We start from the raw sequence: 27,647 nt of genomic DNA, 5'->3' as shown, positions 1-27,647 counted from the left end.
AGTCTGTGGAACATTTGGTTAGTGTAATCTGGAGGAAGAAGCTTAACAAGGCCTGGTTTAAGAGGAGAAGTCTGGGTGAAGGTCCAGAGAGGTGTGGGGCTGGCCGAGGTCCCATAGCTCAGTTTATGGAGCTTCTGGGCTAGCTCCCGGTTCCCCAGCTCCCAGTTCTGTGACCCGCCTGTGGTCCCCCTACTGGTGGCCACTTGGACTCTCTGGCCAGTGAAAATAGCGTTTCTAGCTGCAGCATGAGTGTTTCTAGTTAGATGTGGCGCAGGACTGTTGAGCTGTTTTTGGACGTTCGTTTAAAGTGGAGTACCTTGCCCTGGAGTACATCTCCCTGGAGAGGAGAGGAGACGTGCTGCTGGATCTGTGTTTAGGTGCAGACCAGCCTGCAGGTGATATTGTCAGGGTCTGATCCCTGTCCCTCCTCTTTCCCCTGACACAGACGGTCCAGTGCTCCTTGGCTGGCTCGTCTTTCTGGCAGAGGAGCCCTCCCGAGGGTGGCCTCTTAATTCAGCCTTGGCAGTGGGGAAAGGTCACCTGGGGGGCCAGCTTGGCTCAGCCATGCTCTCTGGTTACAGCGAGGTGGCGGACAGCCCGCTTGTCTCAACCCTGCCCCCTGCACAGCAGCCTCCTGACTTGTGGCCACAGCCCCCTAGGCTCAGCAAGGGCCGGCAGGATGGCAGACTGGTGGCTGTGCCCGCCGGCCCCGGGGCTGGGCCAGGGAGGTGACAGCTCCCTCTCCAACCCCCTTGCCCTCCCTGTCCCCAGCCCAATGCCCTTCTTTATGGTCTAATCCTCCTAGTCATCAGGGCCCAGCAGAAGGCTCACCTGACCACCCAGCCCGAGCTGACCCCTGTGCTCTGAGGGCACTGTGTGTTCCCTGTCCGTGGCCCGCAGTAGGGTTGCAGCTTGGGCACATGTCTCTCCTCAGCTAGGCAGTGGTTTCTGTGAAAACAGAACCTCTTTTCATAATTCCATTTACAACACTAGAGGACATGGGCAGCTCCTTACAGGTTTCCAGGGTCCTTCAGACATAGCCTCAGCCTCTCAGAGGCTGGGCCCTTGGCACACACTCGATATTACCCGTTGACTGATCTAATCAGAGCCATGGAGCTGGAGTTGTGGTCTGCCCGGGTTCTCTTGATCTGAGTTCAGGGCCTCAGGCCTCCTCCCTGGGGATGCTCAGGGTCTCAGCACTAATGTCTCCCACACCCCCTGCTGCCCACAGACAACACAAGACATCTCATAAGGTCCTGCTCATTTGTGGAGGTGCTGGAAGCCTTGGAGGCTGCATGGGGGAGTGTCAAGGCCCGGCACTTCCTGTAGCCTCCTGAGTGTGCAGGAGGGAGGCCCTGGGGAGGCAGGACAGATTGGCAGCTGTCAGGCTGCTATAGAGTGCGGGGAGGAGATGGCTAGCATGGGAAGAGGGAGCCTCTGAGAGGGTGCGTCAGGTTTGTATGGGGCTCACAGCCCTGTCATCTCCTTGCTCTCAGGTTACCAGTCCCCCAGCGAGGGCTTAGTTTCCTCTTGCTGCTGGGAGATCCCTGGGATCCAAGGAGGGGGGGTGGGAACCTGCAGAATCCTCACCCCAAGTCCCCACTCAAGGTGAGCAGAAGATGAAGGAAAGGATCCCTCAGATCCTCCCCTGCACCTGCCTTTTGTCCTCCTCCTGCTGAGAGGCTGTTGGTGTCTTTGTAGGTCGGAATGAGCTGATTGCCCGCTACATCAAGCTCCGGACAGGGAAGACCCGCACCAGGAAGCAGGTGGGCCCTGGGAGATGAGAGTGGATCCCGGGGGCAGGTACCCTGCTCCCAGCCTGCTCCCATGGTGGGCCAGGCCCTCTGCAGGACCAAGGGTGGGTTCTCAGTGGGGCTGGTTTAGAGGGGTTAGCTCTTTCTGGTGTATCACGGACAGTTCATTGTCCCTGCTGCTGTCAACTGGGAGGAGATCCCTCACCTTCCAGGGGAGTCGGCAGCCCGCTCCCCGCCCCTCTCCAGGACACCAGAACAGAGAGTGGAGTGGCAGCACTATACTTTGTTTTATTGCCAGACTCTGGATTAGCTGGATGTGGCAGGACTGAGGGCCCATCATGGACTGGGCCTTTCATTCACTCAGTCCACAGATGTGGGCTGAAGGTGCTGGAGTGGGGGAGGGTCAGGGAGCCAAAAAGGGGAGCACAGGCCTTCTGGGAGGTGGGGACAGCAGCCTTCTCTTCCTTGCTGCAGGTCTCCAGCCACATCCAGGTGCTGGCTCGTCGAAAAGCCCGCGAGATCCAGGCCAAGTTAAAGGTAAGACAAACCAGCGGCAGTGGGAGGGGGACCTAGGCCACAGGTGAGGCCAGCTTCCTAGAAAGTGGGGCTCTTTTTCTAGCAGGAAAATTCTTCCCCTTGGGTTCAGGGACTGGCTGTTTGTACACAGAGCCAGCATGCTTCTTGGTGTTTAAAAGAGTGGGATTCAGCCTATAACTGCTTGACTGTGCAGGATATGACAGTTGACCTCAGAGCTGTGTGTGTGAGACCACCAGGCTGTACAGTGTGTGCCTCCCCCCACCCCCGCAGCTCACTCGCAGATCCCAGCGGGATTGCCCTCCACACCCCATTCCTTGACAACCTCCTCAAGGCCCTGGCCCTTAGTACCGTCCCCTGTGCTTGCAGGGTGGTCAGGCTTGGGCGGCACTGCCCCTGGGGTAGGATGAATATTATTGCGGAAGCTGGTGAGATTCCTTCCTACACTCTGCTCTCTGAGATGGGCAGCTCTCTCCCCGTCCCAGATCCGCCCCACCTTACAGGGCCATCTCCTGACAGGGACTGCTCTGTGGAGGGCCAGCTGCTGTCAGGACTCCTCTCAGGGCAGTCTGTTTCCCACAGGACTGAGGCTTCCTGGACACTAGATGAATACCAGGTGGGAATGAGCTCCCTGTCATAGATGTGTTCATAGCAGAGTTTGCCCAGCTGCTTGGCAAGAAGAGCTGACATTTGGGGGTCTCAGATGAGACCAGCAGTTAACACACTTTTTTAAAGAAGGAGCAGAGGCCTCTTTTCTTTTTTTCCCCAACAAAATATTGCACCAGTATGTTACCAGAGGAGCTACTCTAGTCACAGCTAGGTTGATGAGGAATAATAATAGGCCAGAGACCCCCTGTTCCTAGTCACCTCTCGTGCTCTGTGGCTCTTAAACCCCAAAGTAGCTCATAACCCAGTTAAAAACCTTGGCACTAGATGAGCTTGAAGGTCCCATGTGGCTCCGGTTGTCCCTGATCCTGACGCAGAGGCTCCAAATAAGTGGTGGGAACTTCAGGAAGCTGCACCCCACTGCCCACTCAACCCAGCTGTCCCCCACCCCTGCAGCTGCAGCCTAGCACCTCGCTCCTTTGTCCCCCGGACAGCTGGCCGGGCCTCAGCTGTTGCTCTCTTCCTCTGAGGCCAGGCACATGTACTCCTGCAGACCCTCTGGCCCTGGAGTCCAGCATGATCCCCACTTCTCCTCTCTGGTCTGCCTCTGACTCATTGGGACCCTGGCAGGGGGCCAGAATGAGCCAGAATGGAGAAAAGACTTTCCAGTGGTCTGTTTACAGCTGTCGAGGGAAACTTTTAATTCCCTTGGGGACCATCTGCACGGCCCACGTTTGCTTCAAGGAATCACTACGTTTGTCTATAGGCTCTAACTTAGAGGTTGGGGAGAGCTTTCAGAGACCACTGTGCAGACTGCAAGGGGAGCCATGAGCTCCTGAAATAAGATGCATTCATTTTCCTGGGGGGAGTGGTCTAAGGATTTTGTCATGTTCTCAGAGGGGTCTGGGATCCAACATAATTCGTCTCCCTGATGGACAGACTTCTGTTAGGTAGAAATCCTCCAGTACTTGGGATTTGGTCTGTCTGGGTCTGCCCTTGTGCTGTGGGAGCATGGATGAGTCACTGGCCCTGCTCAAGCTTTATTCATTTTAAAATATGAAATGACAGGCTTAAGCAAGGTGGTATCTGAGGTCTTCTTCAGCCCGCAAATTCGGTGACTCCCTGGTCTTGTTACCTGGTAACTGATGTCATTCCCCATGATGTCCTTCCCACTTCCCCCTGATTCCTGTTCCACCCTGGTGAGGGCGTGGTTTCCTGAGCCCTGGTCGTTTGTTTAGATCAGCTATCCGGGAAGGGACGTAAGTTGCTGACATTGAGTAGATGGAGCTCTCCGGCCCCATAATGCAGTTGTTAACCACAGAGGTCCACAGGCTTTCTCAGGGTACGGCCTCCTGCACACACATGTCCTCTTGGAAGGAGAGCCCCGGGCCAGCTGGCGTGTTGGGCTTTTCCCTCCTGAGCAGTGTGTGTCCTCCAGAGGAGCCGCCTTATGCTAATAGCTTCTTCTTTGGTTATCAAAGAGCCTCTGAGAGTAAGGTTGACCCCAAAAGGACAGTGGTTTGAGGATGACTCCTCCTCTCAGGATGGTCTCCTCTGCCTTCCACGGTGTGTGCTGGGTGCTGTCAGAGTTCACTGTACATCCTTCTCTCCCCCTGTCCCTGGCCCAGGGACTGCAGAGGCCAGAGCTGAGTTGATATGCAAACTTAGACCAAGCTTTCAGGCCAGCCATCACCACTGTCAGCACCCTAAATTCTCTGAGGGTGCCACATAAATTCTCTGAGCTTCTGTTTCTTCAGCTGAAGATGGGGATGCTACTTGTCTTGCCAGCCTCACGGGAGTGCTGTGATGTTCAGAATCAAAGTGAGGTTGTGTTGTTGACCTTCTGTGGACCATCTTGTGCCATGTGACTGCACATGGAAGGGCCTCTGGGGTTCTAGTTCCATAGTCATGAGGTACAGGGATGCTGGGTGACCACCTGGACCTTTCAGAGCCTAATGCCTGCACAGTGGTGTTCCCCTCATAGGGCTATGGCGGGAGCCGAGGAAAACTGTCCTGGAGAAGCCACCTGTCTGCTGCATGGGCCTCCATCAGTTCTCACTATCTGTGACTCAGGACAGATCTGGTCTACCAACTTAAGTCCCACAGATCGGCTAATTTATTTTTCCCATTTAAAAATACTCATCAGAAAGAGAATTTCTTTTTTTTTTTTTAATTGGTGTTCAATTTGCCAACATATAGAATATCACCTAGTGCTCATCCCATCAAGTGCCCACCTCAGTGCCTGTCACCCAGTCACCCCCACCCCCCGCCCACCTCCCCTTCCACCACCCCTAGTTCGTTTCCCAGAGTTAGGAGTCTTTCATGTTCTGTCTCCCTTTCTGATATTTCCCACTTATTTTTTCTCTTTTCCCCTTTATTCCCTTTCACTATTTTTATATTCCTCAAATGAATGAGACCATATAATGTTTGTCCTTCTCCGATTGACTTACTTCACTCAGCATAATACCCTCCAGTTCCATCCACGTCGAAGCAAATGGTGGGTATTTGTCGTTTCTAATGGCTGAGGAATATTCCATTGTATACATAGACCACAGCTTCTTTATCCATTCATTTTTCGATGGACACCGAGGCTCCTTCCACAGTTTGGCTAAACATCGGGGTGCAGGTGTCCTGGAGTTTCATTGCATCTGTAAGAAAGAGAATTTCTAATCTGAGCTCCAGAGTTGACATATCCAGTCTTTTGGCCTCAGTTAAGTCACACACACTGAATAATACTTAATATTCCAGTCTATAAATGTGGTCTTATTTTGGACAAAAACATAGTTTCTGTTAGGCTTTTTGAAAATACAGTAATCTGGGATCCCTGGGTGGCGCAGCGGTTTAGTGCCTCCCTTTGGCCCAGGGCGTGATCCTGGAGACCCGGGATCGAATCCCACATCGGGCTCCCGGTGCATGGAGCCTGCTTCTCCCTCTGCCTGTGTCTCTGCCTCTCTCTCTCTCTCTCTCTCTGTGACTATCATAAATAAAAAATTTAAAAAAAAGAAATTAAAAAAAAAAAAGAAAATACGGAAATCTGAATACAGAAATACTGAATTATGTCTCCTCATTTTAAAGACCCGTGGGATTGGGGCACTCAGGATGGGAACCACTGGCTTCCACACATATAAAGGTTATTATTACGGTTACTATTATTGCCAGTGTTGTGAGTGCTTACATGTGCTTTTCTCCCACGGAGGGTGAATAGCTTGTATTGAATCCTGATGTGTAAAAGGCAGGGGGTGCCCAGTGCAAGAGAAGACTCCTGGGATGGAACCGAGATAGGTGGGACCCCCAGGAGACCATCCCATGCCTCCACACAGTCCATGTGACTGAGGGTGACCCCTCCTGTCCATTTGAGGAAGGCTCTGGCACGTTGGTGTATCATCAACCCTGGGTCAGGTACTCCCCTGGCTGCCAATGTCGTAGAGGCAAACAAGGACTAAAAGGCCTTCTCAAAGTAGCCCCCTTGAGATAGTTTGGCAGATGGTTTCCCGAGCCCTTTAAGCTCTACTAAAATAGATGGAACAAGTATTTTGCCCTTTGACAGATGAGGAAACTGATCAGAGGAACTAAGTGACGTGTGCTCAGTCACTAATCAAGTTCATAGGACTGCAGGGGCCTGAGCCTGGTCCCTCAGGGCCTTGTCCAGGGTTCTGGCCACTGGTGGTGGGACAGCTTCCGCGAGCACCAGCCTGGACCCCGCCTCACCCACACCTCTTATGGGGACCACCACTGAGGCCCTCCCTTCCAATGTCTCCCCAGGACCAGGCAGCTAAGGACAAGGCCCTGCAGAGCATGGCGCCCATGTCACCCGCCCAGGCCATCTCCGCCACAGCCTTCCACAGTAAAATGGCCCTCGCCCGGGGCCCAGGCCACCCAGCAGTCTCAGGGGTAAGTGGGGCTGCCTGGAGTCAGAGGCCATGCCAGCCCCTCCTTTGCCACTCTTCCGCCTCTCTAGGAGCCAGAGGCACTGGCCAGGCCTGGAGAGCAGGGGGCGGGAAGGAGGGACCAAGGACCAAGGGGCCATGCCAGGGCATGGCTCTGCTGGTGTTGGCACTGGCTTCTCGGGGGCCTTGCCTGTGACACAGCAGACCTTCCACAAGGGGCAGAGCTTCCTCCAGGAATAGACCGACCGAGTAGCCCTCCATAGTTGGCCTGATTGACAGATGAAGGGCTGAGGTGCAGCCGCCTTGTGCCCTGGAGCAGCCCCCATCTCGGTCCTGCCCCCGCAGCCCTCACGCACTCAGCGCCGTTCTCTGTCGCCTCAGACAGTCCGTGTTCAGACTCTTGTTCGTGTTGTACATTTCTTACCCCTGGCCAGCTAGCTCACACTTTCAGAATGGTCTAGAGAGGCTCTTCCTTTCCAGGGCTGTATCCTCACAGGCTTCTCTTGGTCGTAGGGACTAAATGGATCTTCATAATGCACCTGTAGCACTGCCCTAGGTGTGCAGGGAGAGGGCAGTGATGGGCAGTGTGATTCAGAGATTGCTAGCCCATCAGGATATTACACAGGACAGAGTGATGCTGTTTGCAAGGGAGCTTGGGACACCTAGAGCTAAATAGGTTTCTTGACTCTGGGACTGTTGAGGCTGCTGTGTATTGTGGGCTTCCAAGGGAGGAATATAGCTGCCAGGATTCCAAACCTGGGGTTTCTCCTGAGGAGCACCTTTTCAGCAGAGCATGTCCAGAGACTAGAGCTCCTCGCGACACATTTTGGGACACCACTCAAGCCTGGATAGTCCTGGATAGAAGCGCTAACTGTCTCCTTACTCCCACCGGTCCAGCCTCCTAGCCCTGCCTTCCAGCTGAGGCTCCTGCCTGGCCTCCCCACACCATTGCCCATGTGCACGGGGCTCTGCTGACTCTGTGCTTTTTGCCTCCTCAGTTTTGGCAAGGAGCTTTGCCGGGCCAAGCCGGAACATCCCATGAGTGAGTATGGCCTGCTACCCGTTGCTCTCGGAACTGAGCTGGAGCATAAACTTGGGCTGTGGAGCCTGGCTCCCAGTCTGGGACAGGGCTGCAATGTGCAGTCAGCCTTCCAGGAGGGGCTAGAGCTTTGGGATTTGGCTCTCCTACTTGCAGGCAACAACTCAGTCGGCAATGTGGACACCATGGGAGTTTGGTATCTGCCAAAACTCTAGTCTGTCTGGGGTAGAGCAGGGCCAGAGTTTGAGACCCAAAGGGAGGGAGGCTAGGAAGCCGGCCTCTGGCTGGCCGCTCTGGTTGGCCGGGAAGGGAAGGAAAAGAAGGAGGGGTGGATTTTTCCAATAGGCACACTGCTTTTGTGGGTCATCCATGAAACCTGATGGACTTGGCAGGGGAAGGAGCAGGTGGCCAGAGCCCACCAAGGCCACTGATGGCCAGACCCCCAGCCACACAGGAGCGTTGCACATTGCTGGAGGCTCCTGGGCTACCACCTGCTGTAAGGCTTACACTTCCTGTCTCCTGTCTCCTACAGTGTGAAACCTTTCTCTCAACAAACCTACACTGTCCAGCCTTCACTGCCTCTGCCAGGTGGGTCAGAAGTGCATGGCTCCTTTGTACCTCGCATGCCTGCAGCTCTTGCCCCCCCAGGTCCCAGGCCCCCCGACAGCTGGACATCTTATGACCCACTTAGGTGCTGCCCTGGCATGTGCTCAGACCATATGTCCCAGGCTCCTGGCTCCATCCCATTGCTTGCCCCTATCATGCACACCTCTGCCGAGCCCCTCGTTGCCTGACATGCTCCCCAGTCTGGGCTCAGGGCTTTCAGGGGTTCACAGGGTGGGGCTTATGCCCCAGGGCGACTGTTCCACCTGGTGCCCCTCGTGTGCCACTCCTGAGATGGCCTCCCTCTTGGTGACACTATAATCCTCTCCTTCAAGACAGGAGGTCCAAGGAGAGCGTGGTTTTCTAGCATGGAGCTGCTTGTGAGCAGAGGGAGCACTCCTGGCGGAGGCCTGGAGTGTGGGTGGGCCCGCTTGGCAAGCACAGGAGTCCGTCCTGGCCCACAGTGACCTGCCCTGTCCTTGCGTCTTTCTCATGAGGGTCTCCCATCTCCTTCCTCTCTGCAGGGTCTTCACCCTTAACCACCCTTAACCTTAACTTTTCTGACTCTTTGCCTCTGCCGACTGGCCTGGCTTGTCCTTTTCCCAGAGCAGCACACCCCCCTGCCTGAGGCCTTGGTTGCTGCTTTCTCCCAGTCCCCAGGAATCCACCCTCCTGTCTGTGGCCGCCTCTCACAGGCCTCCATCTTGTTCAGGCCTTCCTACTCTTGCCTGGATTATTGCAGCAGCCTCCTAACCTGCCCCCTCCTTGTTTTATCTTGCCTCCCCTCTACCCTGTGGCTCATCCCAGTGACCTTTATAAAGCAGCAGTTGCACCCTGTGGTTCCTGGGCTTAAAATCTTTTCCTGGCTCCCTGGTGCCCTCTAGGTATGATCTAAACTCTGTCTTAGGACTTGCGTGGCCCTCCTTGGTCACTCAGCTTCTTTCCTCTCCCTGCTCCTGCCCTGCATCACCCCGCCCTGCCTCACCCCGCCCTGCCTCACCCCGCCCTGCCTCACCCCGCCCTGCCTTAGGGCTATGGCTTGGGCTTCCTCTCCTGCAAGCTTCCCTGCATCTCCACCTGCCCAGTTCAGGTGCCCTGAGCACTCTGCACCCCCACCTAGCACTTGACACTCTTCATTGCTAGGGGCTGGGCTTGAGGGGGCAGTGTCTGTGACTAGCTGGTCAGTGTCTTCCATGTGTCCTGTTGTGTCTGGCACATGGCACTTCCTGGGTGAGCGGTGCTTAGACAGTGAGTGAGTCCTTCAGCGGGTGTGTTCAACACAGGCTTTTATGTCCAGCATGGTCCTCTGCCCCCCTGTTTCTTCTCCGTCTCCTTCCTATCACGCTCCTGAGTTCCCCAGCCTCCCTCTCCTGGCCTGCAGGCTTCTGGCCTTGTGCCTCACTGCTGTCATCCCATCAGGCACCAGGGCCTGGGGTTTGGCTCCCCTCATGTGCCTCCTCGTCCCTTACTCTTCCTTCCATGACACCGCTTTCATTCACACCTTCTTCATATTTCCTCTGGGAAGACATCCCCAGGACTGTGCTTCTGACAGCCTCTCCCCTGCTTGCTCCTTCCTTCACATTGGGTAGGACCTTCCAGAAATGCAGGTCTGAACATTTCACTGCTCTGCCAGCAGTCCTCTGTCATTCCCAAACACCCAGGCTCAAATTCATGCTGCTTAGCCCAGCCCGCTCCAGGCCCATCTCTTTCACTTTGTTTCCTGCCACGGCTGCAGACCCACCTGCTCGGCAGCTCCCCTGAACACCTGGCTTCTAGATGGCCGAGCTTCTCACAGCCCCCCTACCTTTGCCTCTGCCTTGTCCTCTGCTTCCAGCACCCTTTTCCTGTCTTCACCCCTTGCCTCCTGCTTGTACTTGCTACTTCCTTCAAGCATCGCCTTCCTGGGGGAAGCCTTCCCTGACGACCCCGAGTCCATTCTTACCATGGTCACTACTTCCTTTCCTGGCGAGCCTGTGTGTGGGGTCCATTCTGAGCCAGGCACTGTTCTGGGGGCTGGAGGGACAGCAGTGAACAGATCAGGAGACTTCCTGTGCTCACAGGGCTTATATCACTGTAGCAGTCTCTGTGTCTGGTTATCTCTGACTGGACTCCAAGCTCCTCGATAAGAACCTAGCAGTGCTGCTCAGGAAGCCTTCAGTCCAGCAGGCATCCTGGCCCCTCACCCGGTGTCCATTTTCCCTTGAGTGCAGTTATTTCCAGGGGCCCGAGGGGACTGGCTTGTACTAGGCCAAGCGCTCCCTTCCACCGCCCCTGCTGGGAGGCCTATTTATGGGAGGCAGGAGATGCCCTCGCCAGCTTGGGGTCTCACTGCTGGGCCTGGGATCCTCGCAGAGGCTGTTGGCAGGGAGGCCATATGTGGACCGCTCCCCATGTGCCTCTCCTGCTGTATGCAGGGTTTGAGTCTCCTGCAGGACCCACCCCGTCGCCCTCAGCGCCCCCAGCACCCCCGTGGCAGGGCCGCAGTGTGGCCAGCTCCAAGCTCTGGATGTTGGAGTTCTCTGCCTTCCTGGAGCAGCAGCAGGACCCTGATACGGTAGGTCCTGGCCTGGGTCTGGCCAGGTCTCTTACCTGTTCCTGTTTCTGGAGGCTCCTGCTCCTGTGTCTTCTCCAACTCTTCTCCCACCTGCTTCTGGCTTCCTGCCCTGGCCTTCTGCCCCCCTCCACTTTTGGGTTTCACCTAGATCTCTTGCTCTTCCCAGTCTTCCCTTCCTCTGGCCCTCCCTCCCCTTTCCTTTTCTTCTTCAACCCCTCCCTCTTCTTTCCTCATGCAGCCTCTCCTCTTCCCCTCCTCCCCTGGCACAGTGATGCTTCCACCCTAAAGCCCTCCCCAGGTTTCTTTGTCCATCCCAGTTCTCTTGGCCTCTCCCTCTGCTGCTCCCTCCCTGACCTGAATTCTTCCCACCCAGTGCCCACCACCCCCTCACTGATCCATCCTTTCCCCTGTGGCTCTGAGGAGCCTCCTGGGTCTGACCCACATCCTTGTGATGCCAGCTGAGAGCGGGGCCCCGCCCCACCCTGTCCCCTTCAGTGTCCCATGTCCTGAATGACCAGCGTCACCTGGAAAGGTCAGAGGAGGAGATGCTAGAAGAGCCTGGGCCCGGGGGACTTCATAGGCCATTTCACTTTGCTGTTTTCAAACTTGTTTTCTCAGCTGAGGAACCATTAATCAGACTCTTACTCAGAAGCCTGGTGCGTACAACAAAAGAAGTAGACTTACTTTGGTTGTAGCCAGAGGTAGCCCAGCCCCCATCTGCGGGGTGGAGCATAGTTTGAAAACACCTTATCTAGGTCAATGGTCTGACATCCCAGATGAGATAAGAGAGGCCCAAAGGTAGAAAATGACTTGCCTACGGATATTCACTGACCCAGCCAGGACTAAGAGTGACCCCAATACCTACCATTTAATGAGTATCTATTAGGTGCACACACCACCCTGGGTGTTCCATACCTGTTAACTTTGCTTGACATTGGGTCCTTTTACTGTCTCCATTATTCCAGTTGGGAAAACAGGCCCGGAGAGGTGAAGTCATTCCTTGCTCCAGGTCGTATGGCTGTGATCTGAGTTCTGGTCTTCTCCATCTGCCCTGTTCCCTTGCACCTGTCCCTCAATCCAGCTCTTCTCTCCACAGTACAACAAGCACCTGTTCGTGCACATTGGCCAGTCCAGCCCAAGCTACAGTGACCCCTACCTCGAAGCTGTGGACATCCGCCAGATCTATGACAAATTCCCAGAGAAGAAGGGAGGACTCAAGGAACTCTTTGAACGGGGACCTTCCAATGCCTTTTTTCTGGTGAAATTCTGGGTAAGCCCTTTGATAAACCCTTCCTTCCAATCTCTAGGACATTGATGATAATGAGGAGAAAGGAGGAAGAGTGGGCATCAGGTGCCCTTTTCATGAGTGGAAACCTGGAAAGGTGGGGCAAAGGGCGGCGCAAATGCAAACTGGCCACTCAGTGGTGGGAGGCTGATACAGGAGGAGGCAGTGGTGCTGGAGGACTGAGCGTGCAGAATCAGGTACTTTTCTGAGAGGTTGTGATGGCAGCTGAGTCCAGGCAAAAAGTGCAGCCACAAGGGGGCTGTCATACTGGGAAGAGACCTCGGGGGACTCTGAGGGAGGGGTAGGTGAAGAGCCAACATGAACTCTGAATTCCAAGTCCTGAATTCATTTCAGGGGTGGAGCAGGGCAGCTGTTGGGTTGGGCAGGGCTTGGAGAAGTGGGCTGGAGGATTAGGATAGCTCACCCCGAGAGAAACACCTACCCAGCTCACCCAGCTCAGCCTATAGCCTGAGCCTCTGCTGCCTTCCCTGCCTCACCCTGGGACAGGTGCTGTGTGAAGAGAGCTCCCTGCTTTTGCAACACCTCCTCTAAGATGAGCAGGTACATGCTTACCTTCCAGGGGCCCAGTACACACAGAAAAGGGGTGCAGGGTGGGGAGGCAGACAACTACACACTAAACCAGCAGTGGGGACATACAGGAAATCCCTCTGACACACAGCCTTTGATCAGTTTTCAGAGCACAGAAGAGGCAGTACTGGGACTGCGACTTGGAGTTCCTGAGCTTTAAGGTGCTGCAGGCTTGTTGTGGGAGCAGAATAGGATTGGACTCGACCTATAGGGATGGGCAAGATCCATCCAGCAGAGCCTGGGAAAGGCTCTACAGCCTGGCACAGGTGTAAGGACCATGGGCTCCGGAGGGGAAAGGCATGGGCACAGGTGTGTGAAAGTAAAACTGGGGCAGCCCCAGTGGCCCAGTGGTATAGCGCCGCCTTTGGCCCAGGGCGTGATCCTGGAGACCCGGGATCAAGTCCCACGTCGGACTCGCTGCGTGGAGCCTGCTTCTCCCTCTGCCTGTGTCTCTGCCTCTCTGTGTGTCTCTCATGAATAAATAAATAAAATATTAAAAAAAAAAAAAACTGGTAAAGGGACTCCGATCCTGAAGGGACTCCTCGTCATAGAGTCTGGGTTTTATCCAACCCAGGATGAAAAATAGGTAATATTTTCTTTTACTTTATCTTATTTTAAATCAATGAATATTAATAGTTAAATAATGAATTAATACTAAGAGGCAAATCATTCATCAGGTCCCCCTCTCTCCTGGAGATTCTTCTCCCAGGTGCCTCTGTGCTGCTTCAGTCTGAACTGGTTGTTCTCAACCTGCTGTGTGGATGTCACCTGGACACTGCATTTACTCTTCCTCCTGTATGGAATCTGTGGTTTTCTAGATCTCTACTTCTCTCTGGTGTCCCTGCTTATCTTGCAGGAAAACATTCTCTAGTACCTCCCTAAGGAAAAATGTGTGATAAATGTTCAAGTCTTTGCCTGGTTGAATGCCTATTGTTTTGTGCTTGGTTGATAGTTAGACTGGGTATAGAATCTAGGTCACAAATATTTTCCCAGAGATGATTTTCAAGAATCATTCTTCAGTGCGTTGCTCCAAACACGAGTAGTCTGATTACATTTTAATTCTCTATCCTTTGTTATGTCACTTGGGGGTTTTTTTGTTTGGTTGTTGTTGTTGTTTTTTTTTTTTTTTAAGATTCATTTATTTATTCATGAGAGACCCACACAGAGAGAAAGAGATAGAGACAGAGACATAGGCAGAGGGAGAAGCAGGCTCCCTGAGGGAAGCCTGACATGGGACTTGATCCCAGACCCCAGGATCACACCCTGAGCCGAAGGCAGATGCTCAATTGCTGAGCCACCCAAGTGTCCCTAGATTTTGTTTTTTTATCTCTGAAAAATTTGCATTTCCTTTCTATCTCTTATGTTAAGTTTCAGATAGAGGAGCTTTGGGATATGTGTGTTTTTACTTTCTGATTTTTTTAAGCCAGGCACTTTGAATTGTGAAATTAGTGTTTCTCAACTTGGGGAAAATTTACTTATATTATTTCTTTCTCTCTGTTGGCTCTGTTTTTTTTGTTTTTTTGTTTTTTTAAGATTTTATTTATTCATGAGAGACAGAGAGGCAGAGACATAGGCAGAGGGAGAAGCAGGCTCCCTGTGGGGAGCCCGATGTGGGACTCAGTCTTGGACCCCAGGATCATGACCTGAACCAAAGGTAGATGTTTATTTAACTGCTGAGCCACCCCGGTACCCCTGGCTCTGTATTCTTATCCAAGAAACCATATCCTGGATTTACCCTCTATGATTTTTACAGTTTCTTGATTTTCCACCTCATTTTCTTAGAGATTTCCTTAACTTTATCTTGTAATTCTTCTGAGTTGATTGAGTGTATCTGAGTACATATTATGTAAAACCCGGTACAACAGTGGCATAAATAGTTTATTTTTCTTTCATGTAAAGTAAGTCTGGAGGTAGACTCTCCAGGGCTGGTCCAGCAGCTTCTTAAAATCACTGGAGATCTGTCTCCTCTCCAGCTGTTTGTATACACAGTGCAGGGCTTCTGTCCTCAAGGTCATGGCGGCTTCTGGAGGTTTTTTTTTTTTTTTTTTTTTTTTTTTTAAGATTTTATTTATTTATTCATAACAGACACAGAGAGAGATAGGTTTTTTTTTTTTAATTGATTTATTCATGAAAGACACAGAGAGAGGCAGAGACACAGGCAGAGGGAGAAGCAGGCTCCCTGTGGGGTGCCTGATGTGGGACTCGATGCTGGGACTCTGGGACCACACCCTGAGCCAAAAGCAGACGCTCAAACACTGAGCCACCTAGGTGTCCCTCACTGAAGGTTTTTGAATAGGGCAAGATGTGGCCAGGGTTGTCCTGGGCTGGATAAATCAACTGCCCAGCCTGGAGGTGAGGAGCAGGCTGTACTAGTATAGGTCAGGTCTCTTTGGGACCTCAGCCAGAGAGGCCGGCTGTAGGGGGTGATGTGTGCAGCAGGACATCTTTCTCCCTTTCTTTAGGAGGGGTGTAACCCCCTTCACTTCCCCTCTTTTCTCTCTATCAGCCCTGGACCTGGGAACAGGAACTAAGAGGCTTTGCCTTGGGTGGCTGTCAGCACCACTCCTGCCCGTCCAGCTGTGCTGATTCCTCTTTCCTGCTGTGCATCCAGGGAGGCTCCTGGCCTCTCTTGGGGGAAGCCTGCATCCGCTCTTGAGTGCTCCTTCCTTTAGATCCCCAAGCCAGTCCAGGCTTAGCCTTGACTTGGAAGAAGGAGCTTTGGGAGATGATGACTCTTTCTCAGCTCTGGCTCAGCTACCCTGGATTGTAATTTTGGGTCAGAAGGAAGGCCTGGTTGGCTGGAGGCATTTGTGGAAACAGCATCTTTGGCCAGTGGGGGGAGATGGCAAATCTGGGGCCTTTTTCACCAGCTCTTGGCTTCTTTTAGTTTCTAATAATATTCTGTGTTCTAGTCACCCTCCAGATGAGGACCATCCTAGGCCTACTATTTCACAAAGTGGGGGAACTGAGGCATGGAGGTAGTGTGGGCCTGACTTTGAGACACGCGAGCCAGGATGCACCTCTTTTTCCTTTGGTTGTCCTTGTGATATAAGTGTTGTGACCTAGGTCAGGGTAGTTGGTGGAAGGTTACGCCAGGCACTGTTCATCGCTGCATGTATCAGCACGTTTCATGCTTGCTACAACCCTAAAGGCAGTTTCTGTGGACAGCCTCGTTCAGTAGAGGGGAAACTGAGCACAGAGTGAAATCACTTGAGGGTCACCCAGTTCCTAGTGGCAACACGAGGATTTACACTCAGTGTGTCTCTAGGGTGTGCACTTGGAACTGTGACACTGAACTGGCTGACCTTACAGAGTGCCAGGGGTACCCTTCATGCAGGGTCCCGTGCTCCCCCTGCTCCTGTTGGAGAAGGCTCTGGGTCGCCTAAGAAAGGACCCGGAAGACCCTGAGGAATAGCAGGTGGTGGCAGTGTGGGGATTGCAGACTCAACTGTGCATCCAATGTAGAGTTGGACAGTTGGGCTTCTTGGGTTTTCTAGAACCCAGAGTTCCCTTCCAGAAAGTGAGGAGGTGAGAGTGCGCAGGTAGGGAAAGGTAATTAGAATGTTCCTCTCCAATTTTGCTTGTGGTCCACATCCCCTCCTTCCTCTTGATGTTTTCGGGGAGGTTGGAAGTAAGGATTGATGGCAGAAGGGAAGGGAGGAGACAGTTGGTGCTGGGGAACTTGACCAGGTGGGTTCCCCATGTGGCCTCTACGTTTGCTCATGGGCTATGCACGTGGCCCTCCTGTGTGGACTCAGCTGGCCCTTGTCTTCTAGGAACTCACATTCCTTGTGGGAGAATCTGGAGCAGGTCTCAGGGTCCTGGAGCAGCAACCAGTATACAGATACAGGGAAGTGTGGTGGACTGCAAGGGGGGCCCTCCTGGTGTGTCAGGGGAGGCCAGGAGGGCAGCAATGGGCTCCAGCTGGGGTGGAGAAGCTCTCATCTCTGCTCTGCCGCTCGAGACCTGTGACCTGAGCAAAGCTCAGCTTCTCTAGGCCCTTGTCTCTGTCTGAACAATCTGCGGTTTTGTTCTTGAGGGCCTGCAGGGGACTGTGTCTCTGAGGACCGTCATGTGCCCCTGCCCCTTGCTTGAGCCCCTAGAGCCAGGTCATCTCTGAAGACCAGACACTTGGTCAGGGCAAGGATGGGTGAAATCAGAGATGGGGGCATGTCAGTGGCCAGGGCTCCTTGGCAGTCATCTGGTCCCTCCTGTGTGGGGAGGGTTAAGGCACCAGGAAGTACAAATCTGTGATGGGGGAAAAAGAAATGCTCCTGTTTGCTAAGCATGAGAGTTTTGGTCAGCCATGGGGTCCTCATAGCCAGCTCTGGTGTTCCTGCCATCTGGAACCCTCTTCTCCTGCACCCTGGTGTGGCCACTCCCTCTCCTGCCAACAACTCTTATGAGGCGGGCCACACACAGTTAGAAAGGAGAGCTGTGCAGACAAGGAAACAGAGCCACCTCCCCTGAAGCCTTCCTTTCTTCTCCAGCCAGCAGTATTCTCGGCTCAGCCCAGGTTGTGCATGCTAGGGAGTTGACCAGGGCCCTCTTAGAGTGGGAGGAGGACTTTGTCCTCTTAGCTGCCTTCCCCCCACCCCCCACCCCGAAAGTTACTGTTCTTTCTTTGGGATGGCGGTTGTGGTTCCTAGGCTCATGGCTGCCAGGACAGATCATTTCCAGCAGGAACTGGCCTCAGGGTGCAGGAGGGGTCGAGTTGTGAGGCCGTGCTCTGTTGCATGTGACATACAGGGTCTGGGGAAGGGACTGAGGAACTGAAGTTGCTCCTTCCTTCCCCACAACATGTGGGACCAGCCGGGGCCATCTCTGTCTGTGGACAGGGGAGAGGGAGCTCTTGGATCACTGATGGCTGTTAACACCAGTCTGCAAACTGAAAGTTCTGGGCAGAGGGTGAGCTGAGGCCTTGGAGGGAAGAGAGTGCCCCCAGACCGGCCCCCATCCCAGCCTGCTGCTCCCTTCAGGCCCTGACATTTCTCCCAGGCACATACCAGCACATGACAATGGATCTGAGCCCCTCCAGCCCCCGCTCCTGGGCTGCGGCTGGCTGTCTCGGCTCATCTGTCTGTCACCCAATCCCCTACACCTGTCCTAGGCCCTGCCTGGGCTGCCCACCCGCACCACGGCTATGAATAGGGTAGAGGGAGGGGAGTGTGGGGGCATTCAGAGGGCAGGAGGGCGAGCAGGGGGGTGCAGCCTTCCTCTGAGGTTGAGAAAGAGAAGCCAAGCCTATTAGTGAGGGGGCTGCAGGGGTGCCCAGGAAGTATCTGAAGTGTGGCTGCAGGAGAGGACTGGCAGGGTAGTCAGGAAGACGGAGCACAGAGGACAAGAAGAAGTACTGGCCGTGGCTTGTCCGTGTCACTGGCTGTGTCTTCCAGCTCTGTGCAGTGTAACCACAGGGCAGGTCCCTGGGCAGATGTCGGATGGCCATTTGCGGGATGTTTATCTCTCTCCCACTACCTCCTTATCTCTTTTGTCTCTATCTCTCTGTGCCACTCAAACACCATCACATTTACCCTACTTGCTGTCGCACAAGTTCTGAGTTCCTTAATAGCAGAGACAATGTCTCAGCCTCTTTGGGCCCTACTCCTCTTGGCCGTGCTGGGCTGGGGCAGGGTAAGTGGGTGACTGCGGGATGGAAGGGCCAGGTGAGTGAGAGCTATAACCAGGACCTGTGGGGGTAGGGGGAGGCTGTGTGGGGGGTGCTGGCAGGTTGGTGGGGTGGGTGGAGGGGTGATGCAGGGCTCACCTCTCTCCTCACTCCGTGCCACCGAGGCCACGCACAGCTTTCATTACAGGCCCACCTCTCCCCAGGAGTGGCCCAGGCCCTGGGGCAGCTTAGTCCTTCCTGGCAGGGTATTTACCGTCTGGGAGGGGCCGAGGCCACCCGGAACCGATCCTGGCATGTCCAGGGCGCTGCGGGGGTGCGAGCAGCTGTGACCTTTGTGTGCTGGGAAGAACCTGGGAGGGACTGGGCCAATGCTGGTGCACAGCGTTCTTTTAGGTGACATATGAATACAGACTTCTTCTGTAATAGTTACGCAGTTATTATCACGTACATCAGAAAAAGGTAGAATCCCTGACTGACTTCACAGGTAACATTGCTGAGCATGGAGTTAAGGACTGAGCGGATTTCGGAGAAACCGGGAGGGGCAGCATAGGGCCTGTGGTGGGTGGTGCACAAGTACACCAGAATCAAGAGGGCCCACCAGTAGCTGAAGTCCAAGAGGCATCATTCTATGCTCTGGCGTTGCTGCCTGGTCAGTACCCGCCCTCCTGCGTTCAGATGCCTGCCCTTCCCAGGCGCCCAGGCACCCTGCCAGCTCTTTCTCACGCTTCTGCCCCGTGCTTCTAGCTGCATAGTTGGAGCGAACTGCTCCTTTTTAAAGAAATTTGGCAAACTTGTTCTCCTTAGGAGAAGCATGTGACTTAGCAGGGAAAATAGGAGACGGAGAGCTGGATTTTGGTCCCAGTTCGCCTTATACATAATTGTGTAAGTCCCAACTGCCCTTAATTCCCAGCCCACCTGAGGACCGAGCCAGCCCCGGGTGGGATGCGGGGTGTGTACAGCACTGCTGTTTATTCCAGAGGCTGAACCTTGATGTGAACATAGCTGTAATTGCTTGTTCTCCTGTCTTCCTAGAGGTCTCATTAAAACCATCACAGGGTATGCTAAATGTATGCCATTCTATACGACATGAAAGCAGCCCATTTTCTTTTTCTCATAAAAGTAACACATCCTCATTCTGTTCCATAACCTGCCTTTTTTTTTCCCCACTCAACAATTGTAGTCCATTCGTAATAATAAATATAGGTCCTTCTCACCATTTTTTGTGGCTACATAATATTTTTATTGTGCTGTAAGACATTTACCACCCCCCACCAGTCTAGAGAATGTTCTTGCTCTTGGAAAACCTTTTTCTGGAAAGGAGAGAAACCTGATGACTGAGCATCCCCTAATGGCCAGTAACAGAACTGCCTGGTGCCTGGCTCTGAATGGTGCCAGAACCTTCCCAGGGCTCTGGGGAGACCCTCATTTTAACAGCATCTAGAGCTTCTGCTGCATCGGTAGGGCTGCACTCTGGGGCCAGTTTGGCAGTGATTTCAGGCTAGTTCTGTTGGTGGGAGGAGAGGCTGCACCCTCAGACTCAGCCTTTTTAAATCGGTGTGTTTGCTCCGAGTTCTAAGTTGCTCTGTTAGCACCTCTGGCTCAGGTGGGATGACTCGGTGTATGTAGAAGACGAGGGGCTCACTAGTCAGGCTGGGGAGTGAGAGTCATGTTCTCTCATGGCAAGGGGCTCGGTGAGAGGGTTTTAACCATGGAATGATGCAGTCAGACTTGTCTTGTGAAGAGAACTCAGAGAAGTTAGAGAATGAACCAAAGGGAAGAAGACTGGCTTTGGTAAGGGGCATGAGTCTGGAGGCTGAGGCAGGCATGTAAAAAGGTCAAGGGTGGCTTGAGCCGCCTTAGAGATGGGTGAGAGGCCAGCCCCCAGGGCCATTTCCAAAAGAGCATTGGCAGGGTCCAGTCACCAGCTGAACCGGAGGATGAGACCTAGCAGAGTCCCAGCATCCCCTCCTACCCCTCTGCCAGTCTCCCATTCGGCTTTCTGTTCCCACACTGACTTCACCATCAAAATTGACTCTGGAAAGGAGCTAACAACTTCATACTAAAATAGAAATGACTGATATAGATTCAGACGTTTGTACTTTGACAAGAGCAAAGCCTTTGACTCTTAAAACTTGAAGTCCAGAAGGCCCCCATTGGGGGCCCACCTGCTGGTTATATTGGTGCCTGAACGGGTAGCAGAGGCCTGAGACTAATGTAGGTGCCAGTGTTCTCTTTTTCCATTATTGAGGCAATACAGCCTGACTTCATGCCAGGCCTAGATGTGGAGGAAGGAGGACACTTTCCAAGATCCTACTCTCCATGTTCTTTTTAGGCCCTTATGATGTCTTCCTGGGCCTAGAACCTGGACTGTGGCCCCTGCTGACTCACCTGTCCACTGTTTGTCTTCCCCGTGTCTTCCTCCAGGCAGACCTCAACACCAACATCGAGGATGAAGGCAGCTCCTTCTATGGGGTGTCCAGCCAGTACGAGAGTCCGGAGAACATGATAATCACTTGTTCCACCAAGGTCTGCTCTTTCGGCAAGCAGGTGGTAGAGAAGGTGGAGGTAGGAGCCCACCCTGCGCGCTTGTTCAACCAGGCCCTCCGTCGATTCTCACTGGCCTTCATCCTTGTCCCCACCTCTTTCTCCAGATTTGTCTGAGTCAGTGAGTCCCCTCACGAGTCTGGCAATTACTGGTTACCCACCTCATCTCAAACACCACTAGATGTGGGGCAGGTACCAGGGAAGAAACAGGGCTCATCCCAGGGCTTCCCAGCCCCGGCTGCACCTGCAGCTTGCTGGCGACTTTAGAATCACATTGGTACCTGAAACCTGCTCCCGCAGCAATAGTAAAACACTCTTCAGGTTATTATTATCATTATTTTTTAGATTTTATTTATTTATTTGAGAGAGGGAGAAACAGCACAAATGGAGGGGGAGGAGCAATGGAAGAGGGAGAAGCAGGCTCCCCACTGAGCAGGGAGCCCTGTGTGAGGTTCAATCCCAGGATCCTAGGATCATGATCTGAGCCAAAGGCAGATACTTAACCGGCTGAGCCACCCAGGTGCCCCTTTCCAGTTATTTTCAATTAAATGTTCATTCTGAGATAATTAGGGCTTCACACACAGTGTAGTTGTAACCTCTTGAGTATAATATTGGCATTCAGGAAATGGACGTTGAGGTGGCCCAGCAGCCTGGTTCAGATGTTACCTGCTTACGTGTACTCGTGCATGTTAGCACATGTGAGTGTGCAGCCAGGTCTGAGTCACTGCTCTGTGCCATCTTGCCTAGTGCCACTATGCCTATATCTTCAAGCTCCCTCCTCCTCTACCTGGTGTGCCTGTCACTGACCTAGAAGGGAGGCTCTTTTCTCAGGGGCCTTAGGCCTCCTGCCTTTTATTCCTGCTTGAGAGTGAGTGGGTCATGGAACTTCCCCATAGAGTTGGGCCTGGGCTGGAAGTGGTCAGAAGAGATTCTAAGCCCCCGCTGCCCCCTGGGTCCTGCAGACAGAGTATGCCCGCTATGAGAATGGCCACTACTCATACCGCATTCATCGGTCCCCACTCTGCGAGTACATGATCAATTTCATCCATAAGCTGAAGCACCTGCCCGAGAAGTACATGATGAACAGCGTGCTGGAGAACTTCACCATCCTGCAGGTGTGTGTGTGTGTGTCGTGGGGACAGGGGCTTTGCAGTTGTGGGGCCAGAAGGGATCGATGGGTCGAGCAAATGACGTGCCCTTGTTTGGGGCTTTAACTCTTGCCTTTTCCTTCACCTGCAGGTGGTCACCAACAGAGACACACAGGAGACATTGCTGTGCATTGCATATGTCTTTGAGGTGTCAGCCAGTGAGCACGGGGCTCAGCACCATATCTACCGGCTGGTGAAAGAATAAGAGACTCAGGGAGCAGGGAGGGGGGAAGAGACGTCGTGTGTGCAGGGACATGGGGAGGGAATCTGCAGGGGCAGCCCCTGAAATGCCAGGAGAGCTGGGAGGTCATGACTCTTCCTATCCAGCAACAACCTGCAGTGCCCAACCCCAAATAAACCCAAGATGGTATGTATTTTCAGAGGACCTGATCTGGCTGTCTGAGCCTCGGGAGGGACTGGGAGAAGGAGGGGGGCAGACTGGGAAGCAGGCCAGAAGCAGCCCCAGAGATCCCCAGTGGACTCAGCCAGGAATGGTGCCAGATGCTGAAGCTTCGGATGGGATGGTTCCTCTGTCACCACTCGAGCCCTGAACTGTGCTGCTGGCCATGCTGGGAGGCTGCAGGATAGGCCTGTGGGCTCTCTGTTCTGTGCGTGTCCAGGTGTGTACCTGTGGGTACTTGTGCACAGTGTCCTGGCTACCTGTGTTGCCCCTGCCTCAGAACAGCTGACAGGGAGGCTCAGTGCGCTCAGGGGTTGAGTTTTAGCTATGGAGGTGACAGTTGTTGGGAAATTTGAAAGAGGACATGGCCAGAGCTCTCTGAATAGTTTTCGTCCATCCCCAGTGGGAATGGATCCCGGAGCCACACTGACTGCTGGGGAGGATTGGTTCCACATCACAGGAGCCTGAGACAGGGAGGAGGTTTAGGTGGTGAGGCTGGTGTTACGCAGCATCCTTTGTGAGAAGGGGGAGTGAAGGCCAAGAAAGTGGGTCAGAGGTCTGCAGTGGACCAGTGGTCTCTAAGACCACACAGTTCTGAAGTTCTGCGAGTCCTTCCTCAGGCTGCCTCCCAGCCAGGATGCCTGCTGGGTGGTGACTGCATCGGGGCTAGCCCAGGCTGTCCACTCCCTCCCCAGACAATAGTAGTTTCTGTGTGCCCTGTGGATGAAGGAGGGCTGTGGAACCCACCCCAAGCCTCACAGGAACCAGCTAAGGGCTCCCTGGTTTACCTCCTTGGAGAGCTGTATGGGCTAGGGTGTTGGTGGTCCTGGCTTCAGGCCTGGTATTCCTAGCTGTCTGACCTCCGGCAGATTTCTCCACCAGTCTGAGGCCTGGTGTCTTTTGCTCTCTGTAAAGGGGAAGGCAACAGCACCTCCCTTAGAAGCCCCCAGTGAGAAAGAGAGCTAATGTCTGTAAAGTGCCTGGTGCAAGATGCACTGAATAAATGTGATTACAAGTAGTTTAACCCTCCGCTTCATCAGGGAGGCCTGGGTCTAGCTCTTTGCTGCATCTTGTGGCCCTCTCGTATCACCCTGTAATGGGAACCATAATTCTGGAAATCTGGAGCAGAAGGGACCCAGGATTCAACCTATAGGTGTTTACTTTGTGCGCAGCACTCAGGGAGATATTATACAGGAATACAAAAGTGAGTAAGACAGCATCTAGGAGGTGTTATGGAATGGTGGTTAGGATCAAGGGCTTGAGTCAGACAGCTAGGATTGAAATCCTGGCGCTTGGCCACTGACTAGCTTTGTGGCCTTGGGGCAAGTTACTTAATTTCACTGTGCCTCAGTTTCCCCATCTGTAAAATGGGTATAATAAGAGTACCTACCTCGTATATGTAGAGTGCCTCAAATAGTGCTGAGCATGTAAACATGTTCGATAAATATACATTATTTTTAATAGGAGCTTACAGTCTAAAAAGTCAGATTGGATAGTTCCTAAATGGAGTTGGTTGATCCTCACAGAAACTGGAGTTCAGAGGTGGGAGAGAGCAGGGTATGGAGGATCCAGGGAAAAGGTTGTGATTGAGAGGGGCTGCCCCTTAGAGGGTGGGTATTTACAAAGGCTGGGCAGCGTCCCAGATGGGGAAAAAAAGCCAACAGCCAGTGTCCTCTTCTCGTCAAAAAGCAACTTTAAATGCCTCTGGACTGCTGCTAGATCTCGTGGCAAGTTGCATAACTTCACTACATGTGGGGCCCGGCTCTCATCAAAAGATGTGCTATGGAGGTGGGGCGTGGGGTCCCTGAGGCCCTGAGCAGACTGCATGTGCTCACATGTCCACGGGCAGCGACTGTCACAACCCTCGCCCTCTCCCCTCGGGATTTTTGGATAAGGAGACCTCATGCTGCCTCCCCTTCCAGTTTGACTGTGAACCTTCAGGCAAATACTCAAGAAGGATGTGTGAGCAGCCTCTTGACCATGGCACAAATGCACGAGCTAAGGAGATGATCTTTTGCATTATGGATGGGAAGGAGTCAGTGCAGGTGTGGGGACCCACTCTTTGCTGTGTGTTTTCCCCTCTCTCTATAGACTGACCTCAGTAGCCTCATGGAAAGTCATGTACTTCTAGCCCTAAGTTCCAGACCAGTCAGCCATGGGGATTGCTGAAAGAGATGCCTCTGCCCCTGGCATAGTGCAGATGGGGCCACTGGGGCCAGTGGGAGCCCTGACGTGCCCCACCTGTCTCACAGGCTTGTCCAGCACTCCCCTACGCCCTCTGGATCAGGTGCCCATCCCTCCCTTTCAGCTTTGGCTCTGCATGTTCCCCTGGCCAGTTATGCCCTTCCTTTGTCTCCCACTGGAGAACTGTTACTCATTCTTTAAGGGTCAATGTGGAGTCACCTCTCTCATGGGGAAGGGTCAGTCATACCTGCCCTGTGTGGCAGGAGCCTGCCACCCTGACCCAGAACACAGGTACCTCTGTCACCTCTCCTGATCTTCACCCAGTGGGTGCTGTGCCATCTCCATTTGAAAGAACAGAAGGTGGAGCGCAGAGGAGTGAACTGGCTTGCTTAGAGTATTAATGTGTGTATTCATCCAGCTGACAGATGCTTCCTTAACTTCCATGTTGTGTGGGGCGGGCCCAGGGAATGTGTCTCTGACCAAGACAGACAAGGTCCTTGGGGAGCTTCCGTTTCATTGAGGAAGAAAACAAAGTGAGCAAGTAACAGGACATGCAGACTGTTACAAGTGCTTTCAGAGCAGAGAGGGGTACGCAAGTTGAGAGTCACAGGGGAAGCCTTGGGGGCCCAGGGGAGGTGGGGGAAGGCATTGCGAGAAGAGGCAGGGAGGTATGGGTGCAGGGCCAGTGCAGAGAGTGAGAGCTGCATGAGGTACGGGGGCAGCAGGGGCTAGATCCTGCCTAGGCCAGCTGTCCAGACCTGGGGTTGGGGCTATGGGGGACAGCTCAGCTTCCTCCACTGCCCAACACTCGTTGCTTGGCAAGGACTTTGGATTTTACTCTATGTGAAGGGAGGTCCTGGAAGTGTTTGAACTGAGGGTCTCTTTGATCTTTAATCTTTGGTTTTCTTTAGAAATCAGCACTGGGGCTGCTGGGTCCCACAGAGAAGCATGTGCAGTTGTCTGCTCCTGAGTCTCTCTGTCCTCCTAGATTCAATGCCTGTGGGTGGAGACTGTAGCTTCCTTGGTCTGTTCCTTTCTGTTAACTAAGCACATTTGGAACACAGCAGGTGCTTAGTAAACGTTTGCTGAAGGAGTGCACGGGTACAAGGCAGTGTGATCCATGGCAAGGCAGTGTGATCCATGGCGTCTAGGCCTGGGAGGTAAGGGCCCTGAGCTCGCCTGGGTGGAGCCCTTTGCCCTCCTGACCATCTAGAGCTGGGGGAGGGGGGCGGTGTTGCTGAGATGGGGATGTGACAGCAGGCTGCCTCCGGGGCCCCCAGTGAACGTCCATAGAGTGGGATGATCTTCCTAAGGAGAAAAACCCACACAGGACTTGAGGGTATGTGTGTGTGTGTGTGTGTGTGTGCATGTGTGTGTAGGTACCAACTCTGCCCTTTCAGGACTGAAGCCAGGGGAGTGAGGATCAAGGGGTGGCCATGGCTCAGGCCGCTCATAGACTGTGTGCCTTGGCCATCGCCTGCTCTCTCTCCCTAGCCATAGGCTCCAGGGGACCGTGGGCAGAGTGTGACGGGGCTGGAGGTAGGAGGGCCAGCAGCTCATAGAAATAGGGGCGGGGGCAACAGGGAGCTCCTGCTGGCCCACAGCGCTGGGCCTGGTGCAGGCCTGTATCAGTTCAGTACTGCTCACCTGGGCGGAACTGGCACAGAGCAGGGATGAGAGAGCCGCAATGGGTTTTTTTTAGCTCAGGGGCAGTTATACCCAGTGGTCACTGTGTCTGACCCCTTCTTACTTATCTGCTATATCAGCTCCAGAAAGAAAAACCAGAAGCTTTCCCCCAAAGACTTAAATCTGTATATAAGTTGTTCTTGAGAACTTAAACCCTAGAGCCAGGCAGACCTAGGGCCGAATTGGCTGCTGCTAAGTTATGGGATCCTGTGCAGATAGCTTACTCTCCCAGACCTTCATAACCCTACTTGGGAAATGGAAATAAAATGGCTTTGACTTTAGGTTGCTATTGGAAGAAGTGTACCTAGCTCACGGTGAGCACTCAGTGAATGGTAATAACTTAGGTGTATTAGAATCTCCCCGGCTCTGTTCTTTCCACCCCTAAGGCAGAAAGACACACACACACACACACATACACATACGTATTTTTATAGAAAACAAAACAAAACAAAACAAAAAGGCTCATGCCTCCTAGAGCCCACAAGGAAGCCTCAGGCCTTAGTTTAGTGGGAACTGTCTGCACAAAGACAAATGCTTAGACCTTCATCCTCAGGTTTCAGAAATGGGGAAGGAAGTGTTCTTAACCAGGAAAATAGCTTTGTGGCCTACGAGGGGAGAGAGGCCCCAGGGAAGGGTCTCGAAAGGGAGCACAGAACAGACTTGGTGGGCTAAGTCACTCTGAATAAGACGCTGTCTGGGAATTGGATTTGTTTACTTCCTGAGAGAGGATGGGAGAGGTGGTCCAGAACCTCTATAGAAGGCTGAAGCCCGATTGGTGGAAATGGCTAAAGGTCTTTTTATTTTTAAGCTCATGGATGTCTAATATTCAACTTTAAGTTTTTTGTATTTTTGCTATGTAACCCCCCTTTGTCTCCTCAAATCTTCAGTAAAGTCTGCTACCTACACAAAGCCCTTTGTGCGAGTGGTTTCTTTTCATGAAAGTGAGAGAGTCTCCTCTGTGAATAGAGCTTGGAAACAGCAGCAGCAGCAGATTAGAGCCACAGAGGCAGCATGAACCCAAGCATGTCAGTGGGAGCAGGGATGCAGATCCCACGTGAGCTGCCCCCGGCCGGCCCTGTCCCTCCCGAGAAAACAGAAAGCCCTCGGAGGTACCCACATACGTGGGGTAGAGTTCAAGCTTCTGCCATCTGAGTCACATAAAGTTCTTGCCACCGCCTGAGTGAGGATGTCCTGGCGCCGCTTCTGTGA

The 27,647-nt window shown here is 53.3% G+C and overlaps 1 protein-coding gene across 4 annotated transcripts in view; it reads left to right on the top strand.

Annotated features, from left to right (window-relative positions):
• Nucleotides 1-27,347, top strand: part of TEAD4 (TEA domain transcription factor 4) — a 64,005-nt gene extending 36,658 nt beyond the window's left edge. For 2 of the 4 annotated variants that reach the window (XM_077871440.1, XM_077871443.1), the window contains 10 exons: nt 1,702-1,766; nt 2,229-2,291; nt 6,657-6,785; nt 7,780-7,823; nt 8,353-8,408; nt 10,838-10,977; nt 12,074-12,247; nt 20,901-21,041; nt 21,983-22,135; nt 22,260-27,347. In XM_077871440.1, the coding sequence (XP_077727566.1) occupies nt 1,702-1,766; nt 2,229-2,291; nt 6,657-6,785; nt 7,780-7,823; nt 8,353-8,408; nt 10,838-10,977; nt 12,074-12,247; nt 20,901-21,041; nt 21,983-22,135; nt 22,260-22,373 (1,079 nt within the window). In that variant the 3' untranslated portion in view covers nt 22,374-27,347. The remainder of the gene's footprint in view (nt 1-1,701; nt 1,767-2,228; nt 2,292-6,656; nt 6,786-7,779; nt 7,824-8,352; nt 8,409-10,837; nt 10,978-12,073; nt 12,248-20,900; nt 21,042-21,982; nt 22,136-22,259) is intronic. The other 2 variants (XM_077871441.1, XM_077871442.1) reach the window with 2 other exon arrangements.
• Nucleotides 27,348-27,647: the final 300 nt, after the last annotated feature.

Source organism: Canis aureus, chromosome 25 (assembly GCF_053574225.1).
Source record: "Canis aureus isolate CA01 chromosome 25, VMU_Caureus_v.1.0, whole genome shotgun sequence".
NCBI lineage: Eukaryota > Metazoa > Chordata > Mammalia > Carnivora > Canidae > Canis > Canis aureus.
Note: the sequence above shows the minus strand (reverse complement) of the source record. Positions and strands in the feature narration are given on the sequence as shown.